Genomic DNA, 15,493 nt, shown 5'->3' with positions numbered 1-15,493 from the left:
ATGCTGGGATACCTCCTAATACCCTGGAGGCCAATTACAGCGCTGGTGAGTGTCCACACCTGATGACCAGCGCTGCATCACCAGCGCTGGTCTCGCTACACCGGAAGCGGACCCAGGTGTACAGCCAGCGCTGCAAACAGGGAGTTGCAGTGCTGGCTGAGCTTTTAAGTGTAGACACTTGCTAAGTTGCAGCGCTGTAACCCCCTCACCAGTGTTGCAACTTGCAAGTGTAGCCATGGCCTTAGGGTTTGAACCTGCTCTGCAGCATATAGCATATATGTTCACATTTCAGTGGCAAGGGAAGTAATTGTAACATGTCCTCTTGGGGTCTAAGTCTTCTGCATGAATAAACAGCATTTTATACATGAGTGTCACTAGCAGTTTTTGAGCCTAGCTTATTAGGTTGTAAATCAGTTTCCATGCTATAAAAAAGTTAAATATTAATAAAGATGCATACAAAATGTCACTTCAATTAGTTTTTTCTCCTGATTTAGTCAGAACTAAAGTAAAATATAAACTTTTTTACATCCTTGATGTCAGTGGATTTGCTCTAGACTTACGCTAATGTAAACGCAATGCGAGTCCAGCCCTTAGATTGTCAGAAACAATGAATCTTCTCAGGACCTGGCCACCATGGGTAAGGAGCTGTGACTCATAATCTTCCTCTATTAGTACTTGGTATTGGTTACAATTCCCTCTGCATTGCAATCAGTCTTTTTCTCTCCACCTCTGGTGTATCTTTGCTTTGATTGGGGTCTCTTTGAATTTAAAGAGAGTGGTTTATAAAGTACAGTAACAACCAGTATATTCTTTTGTGATTTGTATCAAGTGCCTCAGCAGGGAAATTGGTGAGGAAGGAAGGTAATTTTATGACTAAAATGATTATTCCTTCTCCCTCATTGTGACTGTCTCTACTGATATGTCTGTCTGTACCTCAACAGTGGATTCTTTTGCTGACAGTCTTAGGCCATGATCCTGCAAATAGTTAGTCGCGTGTATCATTCTATATGTATGAGAAGTCCCGTTGAAGCCAGTGGGAGTACTGGTGTGGAGAAAGCTACGTGTGTATGGGAAGGGGAGATAGGGGCCTTAGTTTGTACTGTTAAAATACATTCACCCTGAAACATTAGACAATATAAGAAAAGTAATGCCCAATTGTAATCTAAAATTTGTGCCTGCATGAGGCTTCCATAGCAACGCCTACACTACTGTCTCTTCTGGTCACTGGTGTCTGGGGCATGGCCCAATCAAAGGGAAATCCTGAAACAAATGTATCCAGCTCATCCCCGTTTGCCGGACCGGCTCCTTGCGGCCTATGCTGGTCTCTGATAGCCCTGAGACCAGGGCAGCTCTAAATCACCCTTTCCCCACCCCCGTGGTACAGCTTGGCCAGATCAGGGAATCTAACCTTACCTAACCTTACAACATTTAATCATTCATAGGATAGCACTGATTGCCATCTCCAACTTTCAGGTTACTAAGGTGAAGCAGATGCATACTGTTTACTTTTAAAAGTCAATATGAAAAAAAGTGCTGCTTTTTTGGGAGAGTGGGTGCTTTCTCCTGTCCATCCAAGTTCCCTTTCTGCAATCTGACATGTTAACATTAACCAGGTCCTATTTACTTAATAGTTTAATGGTCCTGTCTCATTGCTCATAAATGAGAGTGGAAAATTTCTTTTTACCCATATTTGCACAAACAAGCTATGCAGAGCAACAGACAGGATGAGCACTATATGCCTGTAAGGTGTTAAGAAACTTGGAAGTCAAGTATTTTTAGCTGGTTGTAGACACTTTTTGTCTTTCAAAATTAACTCCAATTGATTTCCGTGAGCACAAGATTGGGAATAAATAATACCTGGCACAGGCATTGGGAGACTAGCCTTTTGAAGGCAATGGGGATTGTGCCTACTTCTGTCCCTACTTGCCTGAGAGATAGTATTGTCATAGCTGAAATAAGAGAGTGTTAATTTTTAGGGGAAGGAGGGAGATGGACAGGCAAATCAAGTCACTGACTGCTTGGAGTAAAGAGAAGTGAATTTCAAAGGGGAGTCTATATTTGTATTTGAGTTTCAATTCCTGGTCCTGTTAACAGTGACTGTTTATAAGGAGAGGTAGCAGGAAATAACACATCTCCCTAAACTGTTGCAGTCCTCTTTAGAAAGACTGTGGTGAGGGAAAGAGGAAGAACAGATGAAAGTGAATTTAACCCTCAGTATTAAATTTGAGTTTCCGTACATGCAAAATAATTGATGCAGGAGATTTTTACCTGAAAGAGAAATGTAGAAATATTCACTTCTGTGTAATAAAGACCACAATTGTGATTTTACAGCTGTTATACAAGCTTTCTGATCAACGCATTTGTAACTGCGCTACTCACTATAGAATCTGAGTAGTCAAACTCTGAGGTCCTTACAGCTTCTTGGAAGGAAACCACAAACTAGATGTTTAAGAAACAATAGTAATGAGCTAAACTCTATATTTATGTGTGTCTAGAGTTTTTTTGTAGAGACTTTGGAGTGGTTCTTCTGTTCCTGATCATTGAAATGTACTATGGAACATGTTCAAGAACATGAAGAGTGCCTTGTGCAAACCCAGATGTACCGGGTGGAGCGACCGGTATATAATGAAGAGTTCTTACAAGGACAGCTGCACAAGAAGGAAAAGACGCCTCAGCCTCTTAGCCAAAAGATAGCACATTCTTGTCGGTATGGGTTTTATATCTGCTAGTACCTTATGAATTCTTATTTAGTTAACCTGCATACCTGGTCACTTATTTTCTTTCTCTCTCTCTCAAAACAAACAAGCAAACCAAAAACAATGGTCTGCAAGAATTTGATAGCAAGGGGATGGGCTCTATAATCTTTTTAATTTCCCTCTGCTATGATCTCACTTCTTTTCCCTTTTGTATTTTCAGTTGTTCTTCCAAGAAAGCCAAGTCTCATCTCTACAGTTTTTTACCAATTTTAAAATGGCTGCCCCGTTATCCAGTGAAGGCATATTTGTTAGGAGACATAGTCTCAGGTATAAGCACTGGGGTTATGCAGCTTCCTCAAGGTGAGTAGAACTGTCTGTAATTTTATTATCTTTCTTAGATAATCATGTGTGTCTTGTTGTGGCAGTGATCTCCTAGATGATTGTGTGGTAGTGTTTCACAACATGCTGAAAACCAGTTGAAAAGGCTGTCATTTAATGTGCTGCTGTACATCTTGTTAGCCAGTGGTAACAAGTGAAATCCTCCCCTCTGAGCACCCAGCCCAAAGAATTTGGCCCCAATTCACAGTTTCCAAAGCCGGAAGGGACCACTGTGATCATCTAGTCGGCTCTCCTGTGTAGCAAAGGCCAGAGACCTTCTCCAGGATAATTTCTAGAGCAGATCTTCTTAGAAGAACAGCCAGACTTGATTTTAAAATTGCCAGTGATGGGAATCTACCACAGACCCTTGGTGAATTGTTTCAGTGGTCAGTTACCCTCATAATTAAAAGTTTACACTGCATTTCCAGTCTGAATTTGTCTACCTTAAGCTTCCAGCCATTGGATCATGTTACACTTTTCTCTATAGACTGAAGAGCCCATTATGAAATATTTGCAAAGTATGTCAGTATGTGAGTAGTCCTGCTGAAGTCAGTGAAACTACTCACCTGCATGTGCTTAAATACCATGTTGATAAAAGACCTTAATTATTACTCCCTCCTCACCTATTCTTCCCAAGAGTAGTGGCAGGTCTGCTCTTCTCCACTTCACTTGTATAGGTCCCTGGCAGCTAGATCATCTCTGGAATGCCAGAGGGGTGCAAGATTGGCTTGACTTCTCTGCTTGGAGCAACTTCAGCAAGGTCAGGAGCCAGAAATTGGTCCTTATCTTTTCCTTCATCACATGATGGTGACTCCTTTTCTTCTCCCCTGCTCAGCCAGTGCAGAGTAGTCGGTGGTGATTCCTGTGTTTCATGGAGACTAGTGGAGAGAAGCTTGATGGTAGAATTGAAAATCCATTGAAATGCACTGAAACAACTTGAAAGTCTTACTCCACTTGCAGGGAAGTGGAGTAAGGTCTTCAGAGCAGGAACCAGGTCTTGTTTACTCTAGTAGAAGGTGTGTTTTGGAAGGGATCCATGTTTGCTGTTACACTAGCATTGGTACTTCAGCACCAGTGGGAACACTCATGTATCCTAGACTCAAGTGGCCACCAGCATTTTGCCACCAGGTCTTTCAGACCTACTTAGAAGTAAAAATACTAACCTACTGTCTATGCTAGTATGCAGGTCATTGCTGCCACCAATAGGATTGCTGCAGTGGGAGGCTTCCCAAGGTAGTGCAGGCACAGAGAGGTGTGTGTGAGATTGTGTAGAGCCCAGCCCCATGGGACCCTGATTCTGGTTGGAGCTTTGGGTGCTTCTGCAATACTACTGCTATTCCCACCACCACAATTATTATCAGGGAACTCATTTACACTTGCTATTTGGTTTCGTTTGAGATCACACTCTCCTCTTTGAATAGAGACAAACCTAGGAATGAGTAAAAAGAGTCAGCCGTGTCTGAGGCTTTTACAGGTGTCATCACTTCTGCGTAACAGAAAGTTCAAACCCTAGCCTGTCAGAGAGGCTTTTATTCCTTTTCTGGGTGTGCAGTCTATCGGTTTTGTGCATTTCTCAGTTTAACTTAAGGATTTTTATATTGGTTGCAGCCTTCTTATTCTTATTTTTAGCATAGCAAATAAAAATCTGTAGTTTAACTTATATTTAATGATAAATGTTCAAAATACTTTAAATGAGATATTAGCTGGACAAAGCATTTAGATAGTCTAGCCAAAGGTATTACATGTCTGTTATGTGTTGGAAACACAAACTGCAGCAGCCTTATCTCATGGAAGTCATTGCCACATGATTTATAGGTAAGTAGCAGGGAACTTTGCTCTTCATCTTGTGGCTTCTTTTTTTTTTTTAGAAAATATGATTCTTTCTCTTGGCATTTGCAAGTGCTTCTGAGAGCGACTCCAGAGCTTTTCCTTTACCAACAGAACAGAAGCTTCTGTTCTTTTACTTCATTTGTTTACTAGTGGCAGTGATAAGGTCAAGAGATTACAGCTTGGTCCTTCCCTTGTATTTTACATTTGAACCAAATTTGTGTTGTCTTGCACCAGTGAGCAACACCAATGATCCCAGTGTGGTTGGTTGAGTGTAAATCAGTAGAGACTGGCACACGTATTTGGCAAAGGAAGGAAAGCAATTGTGGGATGCTTCAGCAGTTAAGTCCTAGTCTTTTTTGTCTTTTGTTGTTCTACAAAGCTTCTTGGGGAGAGATGACTGAAGACATGGTCCATTAAAAAATACATACATCACCCAAAGCCTGTCATTGCAGGCTTCTTGTTTCCTCAATGGGATCACTCTGGGTTGCAGGATCAAGCCCTCAATTTACATGTGCAGTTGAAGAACATTCTTTCCTCATGTCTCTTTGGACATGTGACATGAAATGTTTGCTACCTGTATTTAATAGTTCTTATATCATTAAGGGGATGATGTGGTTTTTATCTTGAAACAGACCCTTTCTGTTTTTTCCTAACATGGCTCCCTTCTCTCTGATTGTATTTTCTAGGGTTAGCCTACGCTTTGCTGGCAGCTGTTCCCCCAGTATTTGGCCTATATTCTTCATTTTATCCTGTTTTTCTATATACCTTTTTTGGGACTTCCAGACACATATCAATAGGTATCTTTCTTTATGTACAATTGAAGTGTTTTCTTTTCAAATAATAGTCTGTTCTATTTATTCATTTTTACAAAGTTTCTGATTATTATTTTTCTTAATTAAACTTGAAATTCTTAGATACTTTTCATAGTCTCCAACGCCAGCAGGTTGTGTTTGCTGTCATCTTATCTAATATATTTAAGAAGGAATGGAAGCAACAGCAGCTAGTGGAGTGGCTATGAGCACTAGCAACACCAGCTTTGCTGCCAACTAGCTATGTGGTCTTAGACAAACTTATTTAATTTCTCTGCATCTGTAAAATAACCTGCCACAGGAGTGTTTATTCAATGTATAAACCACTATATTGGTCCTGAATATAAGGGCAAATTTCACTACTAAAAATGCAACTTTGTTGATTGAAAACTCTCTAAAATAGTTTGGAGAGAAATGTTTAGTTCCACAAAAGTGTACAATCATGAGAGAATCCATTGTATAAGGAAGCTTAGTAACAAGTAAGTAAAAGTTTGTCCTAAATGACATGCAGAATTTGCACCTATTTTTCCTCTGTCTTTTATTTCAGGAACGTTTGCAGTGATTAGTCTGATGATTGGTGGAGTTGCTGTCAGAGAAGCTCCTGATGAAATGTTTAATATTATGGAATCTAATTCTACCAATAGCACTGATCTTCTTGAAAACTATAAAGCCAGAGATGCCATGAGGGTAAAGGTAGCTGTGGCCGTCACCTTGCTTTCAGGGATCATACAGGTAACATGCTTGTAGCTTGCTGCAGGGCAAGTTCGGGCAGTTCTCTCAAACTTGCAGTGGTAGGGGGTCCCAGGTTATGGAGGTTGCCCAAACCCCACAGTAAAATGCTAGTGCTAATGCCCCAACACGGTTCTGGGGGATATGAGCTGCGTCATGCTAACTAAGTACCTAAGATTAAGGGAGAACTCCTGACATCTCAGCTTTGGCTGGGGCACATCAGAGGTATCCTTTTCCTCCTTCATCACTACTACCTCCGGTCTGACAGGAAACCTCTTTTCACTATTTCTTTAAAGCCCTCCATAAATCATAGGATACCGGATCTATGTGTGTGTGACCTATACCCCACTGCATTCTAGCATTGATGGCACTGAACCCTCTCAGACTGGCCTGGGACAGTGAGAAGATTGCTCACTGAAACTTTATTCCTGCAGAAAGGGGGAAGTAGAATTGGTTTTGAGGGGAAGCCTAGATTTGCTTGGACTGTCTCCGGTTTGCTTAATGTCAGGGTTGGCAGAAATCTGGTCTGCTCTGTGTTCTCTACAGTACTGACTTTGATGTTACAACTGAGTGCACTAGTGAGTTGCATAATTTGACCCTATTGTTCTTCAATAGTTGTCTTTAGGTCTCCTTCGGTTTGGTTTTGTAGCCATCTATCTAACGGAGCCACTGGTACGAGGGTTTACTACTGCCGCGGCAGTTCATGTCTTTACCTCCCAGTTAAAGTATCTGCTTGGAATCAAGACAAAACGCTACAGTGGAGCCCTTTCAGTTCTATATGTAAGTAACCATCTTAAAAGCATGTGACCCCCAGATTCCTTTCTGCAGTACTCCTTTCTAGGCGGTCATTTCCCATTTTGTACTACCCATGAACAATATATCATGATCAGCTTCTCCAGTCTCCACAAGTCTCTCAGACACAGCACTCCAGTTTAGAAAATATTCAGAAGCTCTGATTTAATTATTGTAACTTTAAATGTATGCTAAGCCATTGTGCATGGATCTGAAAAACAGACACAGTTGAGCTTTGAAAAATCAGATATTATGTGCACTGAGTTATAAATTGTAAGTCTAAATGAGCATGTCCCATTATTAGCTGTGTTTCTGTGTGCATGTTGCCCCATTGTCTGTTCTCATAAACAGGCAGATAGTTGAAATATGTTAGAATCTATCTCTCCCACTATTTTGGAAAACCAGATTTTGCTGAAATTCAGTAACTGCCTTTAAGACCAGAGCAAGGAAGTCTGAGCAGAGGAATATTGGAAGCCTATGATTTCTTAGGAGACCCAATTCTTTGGACTGGTTGATGACACACCAGTAGAAAAGTTGCAGCACTTAAAAGCTACAGTGGTATAATGAGCTATAGAAAGCCTAAGATAGATTTAACCATCTATTTGTGTAAATGTAACCAGCCTCCCAGAAACAGAGGCTGCCACACTGATAACTTTTTAGCTTTGATGCTTAGGTGACCTATCAAAAAGTCCCAGGGGAATTAGCACTTGAAGCAGTTAGGAGGAAAAAGGATAATATTTTTCAAGCACACTATGTAACCTTCACAATGTATCCCCTTTTATAATTACGTGGCTGCCCGCAGCAAGGCTTGGGATTTGCGTTCCTTGTGGGGGGGTTTTTGTAACCACTTCTATTAATGGTACAGGGCAATGTTTCCTTTTAAGATGTTTTTAACTTTTTAAAGAACTTTTAGGGGTTTTTTGGTCAGTTCAATAGCAGTTTTGGAAAATCACTGTCACTCAACCAAAAAGAATCTGTTGCCACAGTACCCTCACTGGTTGTGTCCAGTAGCTTTAAAATTGTTTATACAGCTTTTAAACAGATTTGACTTGCTAGAGACTGCTTGAAGCTATTGAAGTATGGTTTAACTAGGTGTTTAGGCTTATTTTTTCCCTCTGATAAAGCCTTTTGTTCAAATTTCTTGCCTGGTTCTGGACGAACTCAGGTATTGCATCTTTTGCCCATAAAAAAGATGTACATTAATGCCACAAAAGCAACTTAATATGTCCTTTATTTTGGGCCAGCAATTCCTCTAATAACATACTCCCCTTACTCAGATATTTACTGTTAAGAGTAAAAAATAATCTAGGTGGAGGAGATCCTATGTATTTCCTCTACAGTTTGTGAGGTGCTTTCATACTCTGGAGATAAGCAAAAACCCAGCTAGCAACACATCTTGGCTTTCTGGGGCAGCTTACTGCACAGAGGCTATTAAGCAACTGAATACAAATATCTTTGGACAAATAAAATCATCATGGAATAACTATCAGAATTTTATGTTGCAGAGTTTAATTGCTGTGCTTTCAAATATCACAAAAACCAACATTGCAACCTTAGTTGTTGGATTAACATGCATTGTTTTGCTGCTGAGTGGCAAAGAAATTAATGACCGGTTTAAGAAGAAACTGCCAGTTCCTATTCCTATGGAGATCATTGTGGTAAGTCAGTTGTGAATAGTTATATATTTTGTGCATGTAGAATATTTCACCTGTGAAGCAGACATGGAAAAGTCCTGTAAAATTTAATAGTGACGTATATCTCTGCTATATATTCTGTAGGATGGTTCTCAAAAGCCTATAGAAAATATTTCATTCTTTTATTAAATCCTGTAAGTATTGAGAGTGGGGCTGTCAAGCGATTAAAAAAATTAATCTTGATTAATTGCGCTGTTAATAGAATGCCATTCATATAAATATTTTTTGATGTTTTCCACATTTTCAAATATATTGATTTCAGTTACAACACAGAATACAAAGTGTGCAGTGCTCACTTATATTTATTATAAATATTTGCACTGTAAAAAATTGATTTTTTTTTAAATTCACTTAATACAAGTACTGTAGTGCAATCTCTTTATCATGGAAGTTGAATTTACAAATGTAGAATTATGTACAAAAAATAACTGCATTCAAAAACAAAACAATGTAAAATATTAGAGCCTACAAGTCCACTCAGTCCTACTTCTTGTTTAGCCAATCGCTCAGACAAACAAGTCTGTTTACATTTACAGAAGATTAATGCTGCCCGCTTCTTGTTTACACTGACACCTGAAAGTGAGCACAGGTGTTCGCCTGGCACTGTTACAGCCAGTGTTGCAAGATATTTATATGCCAGAGGTGCTAAAGATTCATATGTCCCTTAATGCTTCAACCACCATTCCAGAGGACATGCGTCCATGCTGATGATGGGTTCTGCTCGATAATGATCCAAAACTATGCAGGCCAACACATGTTCATTTTCATCATATGAGTCAGATGTCACCAGCAGAAGGTTGATTTTTCTTTTTTGAAGTTTCGGGTTCTGTAGTTTCCACAACGGAGTGTTGCTCTTTTAAGACTTCTGAAAGCATGCTCCACACCCTGTCCCTCTCTGATTTTGGAAGGCACTTCAGATTCTTAAATCTTGGGTCGAGTGCTGTAGCTATCTTTAGAAATCTGACCTTGGTACCTTCTTTGCATTTTGTCAAATCTGCAGTGAAAGTGTTCTTAAAATGAACAATATGCTGGGTCATTATCTGAGACTGCTATAGCATGAAATGTATGGTAGAATGTGGGTAAAACGCAGAGCAGCAGACGCACAATTCTTCCCCCAAGGAGTTCTGTCACAAATTTAAGTAATGCATGGAAACATGCCCTCTGGAATGGTGGCCAAAGCATGAAAGTGCATACAAATGTTTAGCGCATCTGGCATATAAATACCTTGCAATCTGGCTACAAAAGTCCCATGCGAATGTCTGTTCTGGTGACATTGTAAATAAGAAGTGGGCAGCATTATCTCCTGCAAATGTAAACAGACTTGTTTTTGTCTGAGTGATTGGCTGAACAAGAATTAGGACTGAGTGGACTTGGAGGCTCTAAGGTTTTACATTGTTTTGTTTTTGAGTCCACTTATGTAGATTTTTTTTTTTTATTTGTTACATTTGTAAATTGTGCTTTCATGATAAAGAGATTGCATCACAGTACATGTATGAGGTGAACTGAAAAATGCTATTTATTTTATCATTTTTACAGAGCAACTATTTGTAATAAACATAATATAAAGTGAGCATTGTACACTTGGTACTCTGTGTTGTAATTGAAATTAATATATTTGAAAATATAGAAAAAAATCCAAAATATTTAATAAACTTCAGTTGGTATTCTATTATTTAACAGTATGATTAAACTTGTGATTAATTCAAAAAAATTAATCGTGATTAATCACGAGTTAACTGCAATTTAATCGACAGCCCTAATTGAGAGTAATTTCTATAGTACCTTATTGAGTTAATACCTATTAAAATCCTCTAAGACTCTTGCATAAAGGTATCTCTCAGGATTCCGAAGGCAGCAATGTATTAACAATGCAGAAGAAACTCTTCCTAGAGTTAGTAGGAGTTGAATGTTAGACTGCCATCGAAAGGTAATGTTGACAACATAGATTTGCAATGAAGTCTTGGATTTGACCTTGACTTCAATCTTGTAATAATTTGTGTACTTTACATAGGTACCCTCTGTGACATTCTATACCTTGGAGGAGCACCCTGTAGCCCCCATATTCCTCATTTTTATATAATTGTGATATTGTATATAAAGCATGTCATGAGAGGTATCATGGGAAAGGTTATGGTCTGCTGAAAGTCATTGTTCCATCTAAATATGTATATCATATAAATGATCAGAATTGTGTTTGTATGGTTTTCACTAAAATATGCTGTGTGTTTGGGAAGTGCCCAAATACTAGCTCTTCAGAGACAATGACAAGGAAGGTAACCAACACCCAAGTGGGTGCTGAAAAGACATCACCAGTCATTGTCCAGCAGAGGATTTACAATTCAATGACTCACTCACAGGAGACACACTGGAGTATTGCTTCACTTTGTGACTCAGCCATGCCCACCAGACATGCTTGGACTTGTTCTCCAAGTACATGGACTAAGGGTATAAAACAGAACACAGGGGCCACATGCTTGGCCTTTTCTCCTCCCTCCACTTACACTGCAAGCAACAAGAATGCTCAGAAGACTGAAGACTCCAACAGAGGAGACTGGCCCAGGTTTCAAGGGTGAAACCTGTGTATTATGAACTGCCATATTCAGTGGGGTGAGAAACTGTTTAAACTCTTCCAGCACTCTAAAAAAAACCACCTCCGTGAGGAGCGTAGCTGCCAGCACTGGTGCACTGTCTGCGCTCAGGGGGCTGTTTACAGCGCTGAAACTTGCTGCGCTCAGGGGGCTGTTTTTTCAGACCCCTGAGCTAAAAGTTGCAGTGCTGTAAATTGCCAGTGTAGACAAGCCCTGTATGTTGCCCAGTCTAATAGGGCTGAGAGTTTAGACTGCGTGCATATATTTTTTTATTTTGGTAACCACTCTGATTTTTTGCCTAATACTTATAATCACTTAAAATCTATCTTTTGTAATCAGTAAACTTGTTTTACTGTTTATCTTTACCAGTGAGTTTGCCTGAACTGTTTGGTAAATATGCTCAGGTTTACAAAGGCTGGTGTATATCCACTTTCCATTGATGAAGTGGTGAACCAATTAATAACTGCTTGTCACGAGCTGTGCAAGACCGTATATTCCTGAGGTACAAGCTGTGGGGATTTGGCTGGTGCCTTTCTCTGTGCGATTCTCTGGGAGCATTCATGCAATCTAGCTAGGTGTGGGGCTCCACATGCGGTTGTGCTCTGTGATAACAGTGCCTGGAGGGGTTTGCTGCATGACACTAGCAAAGAATTGTGAGAGGCAGCCCAGGCTGGAGAGTTAAGGGGGCACAGCGGTCCCACAGTTCCAGGCTGCACCCTGGGGATCCCGTCACACCCTCACTGTCTTGATTTAGGAAAAAACACTGTTGTTCAACATTAATGGTTCAAAACACCATTTCCATCAGTACCAAGGCACTGAAATAAATCAATTTTATGGAAGAGGACCAGTCAGGCCTTGCTCTTTTTGACTGATAATCCCATATGGTACTGGTTCCAGCCATGTTCTTTCATTAGGTTGTTTCACATCTCAGGAACAGTCTTGCGTTCAATGTTGGGGCCCTTATTTGAAAAAAAGAGGTAATACTGCTTAGCTCCTTTTAGAAGGTGCTTTGAGTTGTATGATAAGTGTTAGTATGCGTCATTAGTGTCTCCTTGGATATTTTTTTTTCTTTAACATGTTAGGGTTCATGAGCAATGTCCAGGGTTTGGGTACGCAGTGGCAGTCTAACTGAGAGATGTGAGACTGTACTTCCAGGGGCCCCATTTCAATTCTGTGTAAAGACAGAGTACCTTAATGAAGAGGATGTAGGGTAGAGGAGGAGACTTCCTTATTCTCCTGGGTTGCGTGAATCTTGGGAAGCTAATGGACTAATAATTTCCATCACATCCATTTAGTATCCATTCTTAGCATTGATTCTAACTGATGTTTTCCCCTCAGATTGCATACTCTCTCTTTTCGGCCTATTTTTTCAAACGTGTGCCTGCGCCTAAATAATCTGTACTCTTCTAAACAAGTTTACATGTATGTTTTTAGGTAATAATAGCTACTGGAGTTTCAGCTGGAATGAATCTATCCAAGACACATGAAGTGGATATTGTTGGGGATATCCCTAAAGGGTAAGGAGAGTGAACGAAGCATATCCTTATTCAGGCTATACTCTTTGTTTCAGTGTTGCGGGTATATTTTTGTAGTAACTCTTTATCATTTCATCTTCTAGATTACTTGCTCCAAAAGTACCTGATATAAATCTCATTCCAGCAGTGTTTGTAGATGCATTAGCAATAGCAATTGTTGGCTTTTCCATGGCTGTATCAATGGCCAAAATCTTTGCACTTAAACATGGCTACACTATTGATGGAAATCAGGTAACTTACCCTTTTTTATATGCTGGGCTATGAAAATGTAAACCCCAAGAACCTGATCTGATTTGCTTTCTCATCCAAAACAGGAACTTATTGCCTTGGGAATATGTAATTCTGCAGGATCTTTCTTCCAAACCTTCTCAATCACTTGCTCAATGTCTCGGAGTCTTGTTCAGGAGAGCACTGGAGGGAAAACTCAGGTGCGTCTGTCCAGATGTTCAGGCCAGGCAACATTTACTTTTTGGGACTCCAGATTTTAGAGCCTGTTGCTTGATAACATATCCAGGTCTTCTGTCTCTGGACCAACCAGAGGCCAGTGAACAGCATTTCTCATGGTACTGTAGTCTAGCCGAGGCCAAAGCGGAAGCACAGAGGATGTATCAATATGAAACTAACAGAGCAGGAATGAGGGATCAGAAAATCACTGAACCTCCAGTATTTCAGAAAGTGCAATGTAGGTCAACCAGTAATGTTTGCACTCTGTCTTGTTGCCTTGGGCAGTTTTTAATCTTCAGAAATGTCTTTTCCTGTATCTTTTTGTTCAGATTGCAGGTACGCTGTCCTCAATCATGGTTCTGTTAGTCATTGTGGCTATTGGTTACCTCTTTGAACCACTACCACAGGTATGGGAACTTTCCCTTTGGGTATTGTGCGTTTGAGCAGAAGTCAACTAGTTTTGCTTAACTATCACAAAATCTGTATCTAAATAAATTAACAGCTTAGGGCCCAAACCTGAAAAGTGCTGAGTGCCCTTAACACCCACTGAGGTCAATGGGACTGAGGAGGGCACTCGACGCCTTCCAGGATTGGGCCCTTGGTTGGTGGGCTTCTGGGTTTTTTAGGTTAAATTAGAAAGCAGAGTATAGCGAAGGAGTCAGAGCACTCATCTTGTATTTAATACTAGCCATGTTAGACGTTTTGTTCCTCCTGAGAAATGAAAATAAGATCACCCTAAATACGTACACTGTGTATGGAACTGAGAATTTTTGAATGGGGTGTTAAGGGAGAAAGAGACTATTGAAATAGATCGGCGGGGAGGGAAGAGATAATTAGCACACAAATGTATACTGTATTTGCTTATTTTATTCTCTTAGATAAATGTATTTGTTTTTGGTGCAATGTATTCAAGATAATGTGCAATCCCTAAAGCTTTAATTGGCACAGTATCTTAACGTGTAGCCTGAAAAGTTATTTAAAGGGAATGTGCATTTAACAGGCTTGCAAGCTGGTTCCCATCAATGGTATTAAAGTGCATAAACATGGCCCTTTTAATGATGCATGGGAAAGCTATTTCTGAGTGACACAGTTTTCAAGGTAAAATAAAAATGTCATTAAATTTGTTCCTAGACTGTGCTAGCTGCAATCGTGATGGTGAATCTGAAAGGAATGTTTAAACAGTTTGGAGATATAGCACATTTCTGGAGAACCAGTAAGATCGAACTGGTAAGTGAAAATGCATATCACAATGTACATTAATTTTTTAAGCAACAGTTCAACATTCCCCAAGAATCTACAAAAGAGTGGAAACTTTCCAGACAATTAGAAGTGTATTGTTGTATCAGATGAAGTTACAGTACAAGGGTCAGACTTTGCTAGGAAAATGCCCTGTTCCTGACAACAGTTGTGAACAGCAGATTGTCGCTCAGCTAGTGCTGAAAGTAGTTTGGTGCAGGTGGAAGCAGGACTGTTTTTCAGTATTATTACAGAAAACATACTAGAGCTCTGGCTGAACATGCAAAAGCCTTTGGATTCTACAGTAACATGAAAAACAAATCCCCTTGCTCTCTTCTCCTTTACTGTCAAGGAATGGTTAGCCTGATAGTGGGCCTAGGTCAAGAGTGACACATAGGAGGCATCACTTACTCTTTATGATTCCATGGTAGCAGGTTAAGTTGTTACCTGGTTCACTGTTGGGACTTGCAGCAATGGCTGCTGGGGTAGTGCCCCACTTGTCTATAGAGGGAGCTGAAAATGTGTGCAAGACCTTTCAAACCATAGAAATGCCCATAGACACTGGTTACCTCCTGGGCAGGGAACTAGGGCTGCAAGACTGTGGCGTGGTCTGCACTGGTGGAGGGGGGCGGGAGGATCGATCTAAGTTACGCAACTTCAGCTACATGAATAATGTAGCTGAAGACAACGTACTTAGATCGACTTACTGTGGTGTCTTCACTGCAGTGAGTCGACTGCTTCTGCTCCGCCGTCAACTCTGCC

The 15,493-nt window shown here is 40.2% G+C and overlaps 2 protein-coding genes across 3 annotated transcripts in view; one reads left to right on the top strand and one right to left on the bottom strand.

Moving 5' to 3' along the window:
• PMPCB (peptidase, mitochondrial processing subunit beta) overlaps window positions 1-15,493 on the bottom strand; it is a 267,948-nt gene that overhangs the window by 164,670 nt on the left and 87,785 nt on the right. The gene's annotated exons all lie outside the window — the stretch shown is intronic.
• The window catches only part of SLC26A5 (solute carrier family 26 member 5), a 42,342-nt gene that overhangs the window by 11,672 nt on the left and 15,177 nt on the right, over window positions 1-15,493 (top strand). For both annotated transcript variants that reach the window (XM_032774521.2, XM_075064550.1), the window contains exons 2-12: window positions 2,496-2,707; window positions 2,917-3,056; window positions 5,591-5,701; window positions 6,261-6,445; window positions 7,058-7,222; window positions 8,740-8,892; window positions 12,951-13,033; window positions 13,135-13,282; window positions 13,366-13,479; window positions 13,825-13,902; window positions 14,627-14,722. In XM_032774521.2, coding sequence (XP_032630412.1) covers window positions 2,553-2,707; window positions 2,917-3,056; window positions 5,591-5,701; window positions 6,261-6,445; window positions 7,058-7,222; window positions 8,740-8,892; window positions 12,951-13,033; window positions 13,135-13,282; window positions 13,366-13,479; window positions 13,825-13,902; window positions 14,627-14,722 — 1,428 coding nt within the window. In that variant the 5' untranslated portion in view covers window positions 2,496-2,552. The remainder of the gene's footprint in view (window positions 1-2,495; window positions 2,708-2,916; window positions 3,057-5,590; window positions 5,702-6,260; window positions 6,446-7,057; window positions 7,223-8,739; window positions 8,893-12,950; window positions 13,034-13,134; window positions 13,283-13,365; window positions 13,480-13,824; window positions 13,903-14,626; window positions 14,723-15,493) is intronic.

The sequence above is a fragment of the Chelonoidis abingdonii genome, chromosome 1 (genome assembly GCF_003597395.2).
Source record: "Chelonoidis abingdonii isolate Lonesome George chromosome 1, CheloAbing_2.0, whole genome shotgun sequence".
In the NCBI taxonomy this organism is placed as follows: Eukaryota; Metazoa; Chordata; order Testudines; family Testudinidae; genus Chelonoidis; species Chelonoidis abingdonii.
This window is presented reverse-complemented; position numbering and strand designations above follow the sequence as displayed.